We start from the raw sequence: 8,923 nt of genomic DNA, 5'->3' as shown, positions 1-8,923 counted from the left end.
GTCACAGATGATTTTCTTTACCCTGCTCCATAATAACCAGGACTCAGGCAGAACTGCTGCTAAATATAAAACTATATTATTTATGCTGGCTTTATCCACTTTATGCAAACGAGTGCATATTTACACAGACAGTCCCCAATCTGCAGACACAATTCTGATTTTTGCACGCATTTCTAGTTTTGTTTAAATCATTTTTCATGAATATTTTACAGCTCAAATGAAGCTAGTAGAACAAAACGTTTGGTAATAATTACACAGAAAGTCCAATATTATAAAGAATCAAGTTCAAAAGTCAGAGGTAAGAGCCGGACAATGAGCTGCCACAGTATATCCACCACATGTGTTATAAATCTGGCTCATTTCATTCATAAATCTTCACTCTGGCACTAAAAAAATGTGTGAAGTGATAACTTGTGACTGCCGCGTGAAGCATTAGTAAATTATCCATTAAAGCAGCAATTAGCCACAACTTAACAGCCTCTTTATCGACGGATCCTCATTAGAAAGTGGAACAGATCTCTCGGTTAGGGAGCTGGTGGTGCTGCTGCTCCTTTGTTGCTGTAGTGCACCGGGTTTATCCCCCCCCCCTCCTCCCGCCTCCCTCCCTTTTGTTCCTGCACTGCATTTACATGTACAGCATGTGTTTGGAGCAGGATAACCTCAAATCATTTCACTGTGCGCTTTGGGTTAAATAAAAATCTCCCCTTCCTCCCTTAAAATAAAAAATGAAAAAAGAGAGAGAGCGAGAGATGAGGATAATTTGATGACACTCCCTGCCACTGGTAATTTTTCATTATATCGACTCTCCAGCAGAGACCGCGCCTGCGCTCCTGCTCCCTTCCGAACAAGGCTTCACCAATCCTGGCTCTGGCTCCATCCCCGGCTCGGCGTCCCACAGGCCAGCGCTAATAAGTCGCCTAGCTGTCCAGTAATGGGGGAGTGATCGAGGGGGGAGACGCTTGCTGCTGTGTGAAAGCCCGTGAGGAAGTTGAGGGGAGAAAAGCAGCTCCACGCCGCGCCGGACCGGACAGCTCCACAGAAACACATCCTACAGTTGCCGTTGTTGAGTAGCCCTTAAAAAAAGAGAAAAGAAAAGAAAAAAGGGAAGAGAAAAAAAGCGCACAGTGATGGAGAGAAAGGTATGGATGACGCTTATGCTACCTCGCGATACGTTAGCGCGGTTTGTTTTATTCCCACAGTGAGTCTCCGCTGCTCTGCCAGCCGCATCCACCATTAAAACTACTCTTTATGCGTTTAGGCTTCATCCTGTAGGCGCAGTCGGATTAGTGCGCACCGGAGTTTTTTACCTCGTCTCGCTTCAATTTATTGTGAGCCTCAAAAACCAGAGAGAAGAGAAAAAAACAGGGGAAACTGCAATTTCCACCTCGTGGTGATTTTAGCCTCGGTGTACAAATGTAGCGTGATGTGGTTGGCAATATTTAAGGGGGGGACTGTAGGCTCTCTCTCAGCCTGTCTGCATCATCACAAGGCACAGTGTGTAGTTGCAGCACCTCACCCTCCTCCACCTCCCACCCCCTCCCTTGTTTTTTTTTTTTCGTTTTTTTTTTTGCAGCACACGCAGACACCAGGCAGCTCGGCTTGTTAACCTTGACTGGTGTGAGAAACAGACACTTGAGGAGTAATAGATGGGATGCACGGCGAAGCCCCTGCCATCCTCTCGCCTTCTTCTTCTTTTTTACGCATGCCTTTAATCCATTACCCCTCCCTCCTCCGTCCCCCCCCCGTCACCCCGCTTTGAAACAATATAATGTGCTGTTGCTTCTCTAAGTGTGTCCGGTGCAGGGGGGAGAAAGAAGAAAGTTTCAGTTTCACTGTGTTAATCTGCTGGCAGTCTGCGGTGCACTCAGGAGCAGGGGGGGGGGATTTGGGGGTGTACAGCTGCTGAAGCCAGATCTGCTTCTGCTGATCCCAAGGAAAATCTAATTTTTATATTAAAGCTGCAGTCAGCAACATTTCATCTGGAGGAAAATAAATTCTCTATTTTTTGAGGAGAGTCTGCCAACATAGTTAAGGCATTCACCTCTATGCAGCTTAGAGTGAAATAATTGATGCTATCTGGCTTAGGACAGTTACCACTCCCATGTTTGTCTCTTAAATGTGATTCAAGTTACCTGAAGGTGGTTTATATTGCAAAGTAAAGATAAAAACCCAAACTGTCAGATGATTCTTTATGAGCAAGCACTTGGCAACTGTGGGGAGGAAAAACTCCCATTTAACAGGAAGCCTGTTGGCCTGTGTTAATATGGATGCTGGAAATGTCCTAAAATATCTAACTATTCCTGAATCTTCTGACCGCTTTTCTTTGAGAAGTTTGCACATTCTCGCTGTGCCTTTGTTTATCTCAGTGGTTCTCAAACTGTGGGGCGGGCCCCAAGGCACTGCAGGTAGACGTGGATGGCCAGGTGATGTATATTGCAGGGTGAACCTATATAAAGAAAGAGTTTGTCCTCTGTATCACTAAAATTTATCTGGGATCTTTATTTTAATAATTGATAAAAATGTTGCATGCTCTGTTATTTTTAGCCTCAGTAGCAGCTGGCCTGTCAGAATTAGTTTGAAAATACTGGGGTAATTTGTGATTCTACATTGGCTGTAGGTGTGGTCAGTGTAGCACACGTTACAAAGGTTAATGTGGTGGGTAGTGTAGATTAATTGGAGGGGTCAATGAGAGAGCAAAAACGGGTGTAAATGCCACTTTATTCTATTCCAAAAAGATTTTACGTACATGTTATTTTTTTCTTTTTAAGCTGTACAGATTTCAAGGTGCATGCTGCTGTTTCCACCTGCCCTCAGGCTTCAAGCTAATCTTAGCCAGAGACATTATATAAGGAGGAGACAGGGTACACAAAGTATAACATCCAAGAGGAAAACGCTTGGAAAAACATATTTTGGGGCCAAAGTTTGCATGTTTTTCTGGCTGCGACTTGCTTCTAAAAGGTCTGTCACTACCTGATTTGTTTTACACATGTGCAAAACTTTATGTACTTCCTGTCATCACAGCAGATTGCAACACATTAGAAAGACTGGTTTTCTTGAAGGTGTTGGGTTAAAATTAGTCTCCTGCTGTTGCCAGATGTCTGTGTTCTCATCTATATCAATGCTGTAACGCTCTATACTTCATATTTTTTGCTTTTTTCACGTATCTTTTTAAGTAGATTTTTCTCTCTTAGTATGTTTTATTTATTTAGTCTTTTTTTACAGTTTGATGAATACTTACACAGATGTAATTAATTTTTCATACTTTGTGTTTTGTTTTTTTTAAAGCCAACATTCTTGTTCATGGAGCACAAAACCAGCTTCATAGAAATTCTTTATTTGCTTAATTAGATCCGTATATTAACCAAAACCAGAAAACAATGTGCCTTTTTTATACAGAAAAAAGCTCATCTTCTATGTAATAACTAGTTAAATTAAATATATATTTAAATATAAATTTCTTCGAAACACTTCTACAAACCCTTTTATCTGCAGCAGTTATGCAGTGTATTTGTCAAGACTTTTATTGTGAAAGGAAGCAGCGTAGTCCTTTTTGCATGTGCTTAGAGAAAATTGAGTACGCATCGAGCAGCAATGCGGCATCAGTTTTGGCTGAAGTTGTAGTTTTATGGATTAAAAGCCAAGCATACAGTCACTGGCAAAATCTTTGGATAAACGTGTTGAGCTGCTTGTTAACGCAGAGATGTAATTAGCCAATCACATGGCAGCCACAGTCAAGAGGAAGTTCACACTGAGCATGAGGGAGAAAGGTGGTTTATGTTTATGGCAGAAGAGCATCTCTGAACCTTGAAGCAGATGGGCTATAGCAGCAGAAGACCGCTCTGAATGCCCCCCACTGTTAGCTATGAACAGCTGGTCGTGGCACACAGCTGCCCCTCCCTTAACCTGGTTCTGCTGGAGGCTTCTTCCTGTTAAAAGGGAGTTTATTCTTCCCAGCTGTCGCCAAAGCGCTTGCTCATAAAGAGTCACGCGATTGCTGGGGTTTCCTCTGTATTATTGCAGTGTCTTTACCTTAACATATAAAGCGCCTTGAGGCAGCTGTTGTTGTGATTTGGTGCTATATAAATACAATAAAATTTAAATTGAGCTCTCCAAAAATAGACAATAGAAAACTGGGAAAATATTGACTGGTCTGATGAGTTTTGATTCCAGCTGTGATATTCGGATGGTAGGGTCTCAATTTGGATTCATTAATAACATGAAAGACTGGATCCATCCCGCCTTGAACCACCGGTTCGGGTTGATGGCGGTGGTGTTTTGGAGTTGGGGATATTTTCTTAGCACATTTTGGGCCTTTTAGTACCGACTGAGTGTTTTTGCTGACCACGTCCATCCCTTTATGACCACAGTGTATCAGTCTACTAAATGGATTTATCTTTGGATAGATCCTAGGTAGCCATTTTCTAATGTTTCCCTGTTTATGCTAAGCTAAGCTGTAGCTTTATTTGTACCAGAGAAATGTAGAAGATGAATTGAACTTCTGTCCTTCTGTGAAATGTCTTTTAAAAATGGGCCGACTGTCTAGTCACCACATTTTAATTCCAACCTTATGAATTGCACATGGGCTGTTGACTACGCTGCTCTTTTTGTGTATCATTTCGTTTCAGTTTCTCGAGGTCTCGCAACCCTTAATTGAAAAAGCAAACTAAGCCATTTGATCAGTTTCCCTATCACATCATCGCCCTCGCCATTCTTCCTTCGACTGGATGCTTTGGGAGGCAATAAAGCGAAAAAGCTCAGAAGAGCCTTAAAACTTGGTTTTAAGCGGTTTGCATAATAGCTGTAAATGTGTTGATTTATGCCGCTCCACTCTGATTTCACATACACTCTCTGGAGTTATGAAGGACTTGGTGACTCAGCTGCTTGCTGATATCAGATGCTCTTCTTTTTGATGCTCTGTATGAAAAAAACCACACAGACGCAGGCATTTGGGTGCAATTAGACAACAAAGAATATTGCATAACGGCTGTTATTTAGGAAAGCGGCTGCCTGCGTGTTCATTTTCCATAGGTTTAGCCTCTTGGAAGTGATCCCATTCATATTTCCAGCAGACTTTTTCCATATGGCATATACATTAGGTTTCCATGTGGCTGAGGAAGAATGTCCTACCCATTCGTTCTTATTCGAGATGGTATAGGAAGCTTTTGAGCTACTCTCTCTCGATTTTTATTATAAATGGAGTTGTTGCAGCGTGGCGTTCGCTGTAGAAACGGCTGGTCCTTGTCAGCGCCCGGTATATGAAAAAACGGACTAAAATAGCTCAGTTTCAAACTGCAGTCTTCCCTGACCCAGCTGCTGGCACAGATATTCCCTTCAGTATAAAGAACGGAGAACAGTCCTATTAGTATGCAAGGTGCCGTCACAGCTTCTGAGGTCTGATAGGGGATCAGAGGATCGGCTCCTTTTACAGTCTGCTGAATGCTTCACGTGGCTTTTTAAGGAAAGTTGCACGGGAGGACTCCCCCTCTCCTCCACCCCCACCTCGGAAACGCGCACGTTTACACCCCAGTCACTTTGTTCAGCGATGTTTGAAATTTAGTTTGGGACGCTCATCGAGGTCAATCAATGTTTCGCTGAGTGGATTCACCTCCAGAGTTTCTCAATCTTATTTATCACGCTGTTTTTCCACCAGCCGTGAGATTGATTAGGCAGACTGGAAGCCACACACATTTGGCTTTGTTTCCCAAATAGTAGGTCACCCAATTAAATGTTCCCTGGCTTTGTGTTTTGTGTTGTTTGTAGGGATAAATTAACAATAGAGCACTTCCTTTTTTTTCTTTCTGTTTTTTTTGGGCTGGAGAGGAATGTGCTGGTTCAATGGGTGTTTGTTGCCCTGGACTCAAGTCCGCTTAAACTAAAACCTAGAAATGTGATTGATTTCATTCAATAGTACTTTTGTAATGATTATTCGATCAGGTTTTCAAGGAAAAATGTAACAAAAAAACGAAGATTCAGATGAAATATGAAGATTTGCTTCTTTTAATTATTAATCCTTTATTTATCCAGGTAAAAAATCTCATTGAGATTAAAAATCTCATTTCCAAGAGAGACCTGGCATCATAGCAAATGGTTTTAATGGTTTTATCTGATAACAATTTGAATATCTTTGCTTCTGGAAAACAACTCTTTTGTGTATTCCAGCAGTTTAAAGGCGTCGTGTCATCCTCAGCTCCATATTTTTCTTCTCTGACTCTACAATAATAGCTTTGCATGATTTATAGTTCAAAACAACCCTATTAATCCCATACAGGATCTTGGTGTAGCCCCTTAATGCATCCTTTGTCTGAAACAAGCTGTTCACTTCCTCTCATTTCAGTCAGCTTTCCTCTGATTGGCTGCTCCTCGCAGACAGCCATAGCCATGAAGGCTAGATGTGCATGTTAGGCATATCGGCTCTGCTTGAAACACAGCATTTACATCGATTTAAAGGACTTTGGGTTCAGAGTGATTACTTGTGCACATGCTGCGTTCATTATATAAAACACGGCCATTTACTTATGCTTGCTTGGCATTTCATTACGTACCCCTTGCCGATACTCAATTGGACCCCTTTTACATTCAGAACTGCCTTAATGCTTCGAGGGACAGATTCAACAACGTGCTGAAAGTTTTCCTCAGAGATTTTGGTTCATATAGATGTAGATTTGTCAGCTGCACATACATAATTAGAATCTTCTGTTCCACTTCATCCCAAAGGTGCAATATTGGATTGAGATCTCTTGACTGTCGAGGTCATTTGCGTACAGTGAACTCGTTGTCATGATCAAAAAAACAGTTTGAGAGTCTTTGAGCTGTGTGACATAGCTGAAGGCAGCAATCGGAAAATGGGTACACTGTCGTCATAAAGGGACTGACATGATCAGCAACAACAGTCGGGCAGGACATGGTGGTTAAATTATGGTCATTTGTTTCTAAGGGGCCCAAAGTGTGCCAGGGAAGTAACCCACACACCGTTACACCACCAGTAGCATGAACTGCTGATACAAAACAGGATGGATCCATGCTTCATGTCTGTGACGCCAACTTCTGTTCCTACCTGGTGTGGTCTTCTGCTGCTGTAGTCCATCTGCTTTAAGGTTCTACATGTTGTTCATTCAGAGATGCTCTTCTGCATACCTCGGTTGGAACAAGTGGTTATCTGAGCTACTGTTCCCTTCCTATCAGCTTGAACCAGTATGGTCATTCGCCTTTGATCTCTGATCTCCCAGACAGCTGCTGGATATTTTCCCTTTTTCAGATCATTCTCTGTAAACCCTGGAGATCATCACTTTTCTTTGATCTTCAGCAGGTCATCTTGACTGTGTCTACATGTTTAATGCGTTGATTAGATATTTGCATTAATAAGCAGTTGAGCGGATGCACCTACCAAAGTGACCGTAACTATATATTAATGATAGAAAATAAGAGCTCAATAGGTCAACTTTAAGTTGAGAAAACAAACTTAAGCATATAAAATCACGTGTGTTAATATTTGCATAGATTTGATAAAAATTTAGCACTTTTTTGCCACTAGTACTGTGATAATATCTGCAGTACTGCACTGTAGCAGACACACAAACACGCCGTATGTCTGCAGCCACAACACTGAACCCATAAACACCATTTTCAAATAATCCTGTAAACCTCCACTGTGTCATTTTCACAGATTATAGATTTTTGCGTTTTAAGTAGAGCGCTTTGTAACCTGATTTCACGTTGCACCTCCATACCAACCAACAGATTATAACAGTGTTATTTAATCATAGTCATCTTACCTAAAGCCATAGCTTGGTTTCGTACTGTGTTTTTTCAGTTGTATATTACTTTTTCGGTTGTATATTAAACCCATTTATAATGCAGATAATGAGATTGTGCACTCGGCTCTGAGACAAACTGTCTTGGTCCTAATGGTGCTACAGTTCGCCGAGCGCTTGGTTGACCCATTTAGATGTTAACGCTCAATACTGCAGCACTCTTTGTTGTAGAGTTTGGTTTAAAAGTAGCTGCAATACGTGTGCATCTTCACAATGAAGCTGCAAAAGCTTTTAATTCTTATAAAAGGTGCATGAGCAATTATTTTATACAAATAAATAAGAAAAACTTGTATTTGTTTTACGCAGACAGGCTGAGCTTGTTATTGTCTTTGTAATCATTTAATCTGTTGATTATTTTCTCAATTAATTGATGCTTTTTCTACTCCCACAGTTAGAAAATAGCAGAACTGCACTTCAGCCACTAGCAATGTTCCTAACAAAAGGGTGTTATCTGACCAAAGCCAAACATATTCAGTCATTAGCATAATTGAATAATTTTACTCGTTGCATTGGGAAAACTAAACCTTGGGAATTTTGGCATTTTTACTTAGATAAATGATGATTCGTTTGGTGTCTAGCAGGCATGCAGTGCTTGTGAAAATTTAATAGAAATGTCACTATTAAAAATAATTAGATCAACACAGTTTGGGTTTGCCCCTGATGGTATTTTGTGCCAGGCAAAAAGCAATCTTCATCATAATGTTATAATATTTGCTGATGAGCTGATGTCAGTCAACAATGTTAAGATGACAATAATAATAATACATGTTATTTATTTTTAGGTGTTTTTGGGAACACCACCTTCTCGAGATTCTCAAAAATCTCAATAAAATGAACAAAACAGTTACGATACAATTTACAATTTAAATTACAATATATATTACAGTATATAATAGTTACCTGATGATGGTCAGTTGGGAGGAAACCAGTTAAATAAATGTATTAACCTCCTAGGACCTGGCGTCCATATATGTGGACATCACATTTTGGGTTATTTAGACCAGCGGTCCCCAACCCCCGGGCCTCGGACCGGTACCGGTCCGTGAGTCGTTTGGTACCGGGCCGCGAGAGTTGAGGCTCAGGTGTGAAATGTATGGTTTTCAGGGTTTTTA

General features: G+C 41.1%; 1 protein-coding gene across 1 annotated transcript in view; it reads left to right on the top strand.

The window, feature by feature from the left end:
* The first annotated feature begins 673 nt into the window (after positions 1 to 673).
* The window catches only part of smarcd3b (SWI/SNF related, matrix associated, actin dependent regulator of chromatin, subfamily d, member 3b), a 56,949-nt gene continuing 48,699 nt past the window's right edge, over positions 674 to 8,923 (top strand). The window contains exon 1 of the mRNA XM_005922536.3: positions 674 to 1,139. Within this exon, the coding sequence (XP_005922598.1) occupies positions 1,128 to 1,139 (12 nt within the window). The 5' untranslated portion in view covers positions 674 to 1,127. The remainder of the gene's footprint in view (positions 1,140 to 8,923) is intronic.

The sequence above is a fragment of the Haplochromis burtoni genome, unplaced genomic scaffold (assembly GCF_018398535.1).
Source record: "Haplochromis burtoni strain Fernald_Lab_line unplaced genomic scaffold, NCSU_Asbu1 Contig_58, whole genome shotgun sequence".
In the NCBI taxonomy this organism is placed as follows: Eukaryota; Metazoa; Chordata; class Actinopteri; order Cichliformes; family Cichlidae; genus Haplochromis; species Haplochromis burtoni.
The sequence above is the reverse complement of the archived record's forward strand: the minus strand, read 5'-3'. Positions and strand labels throughout refer to the sequence as shown.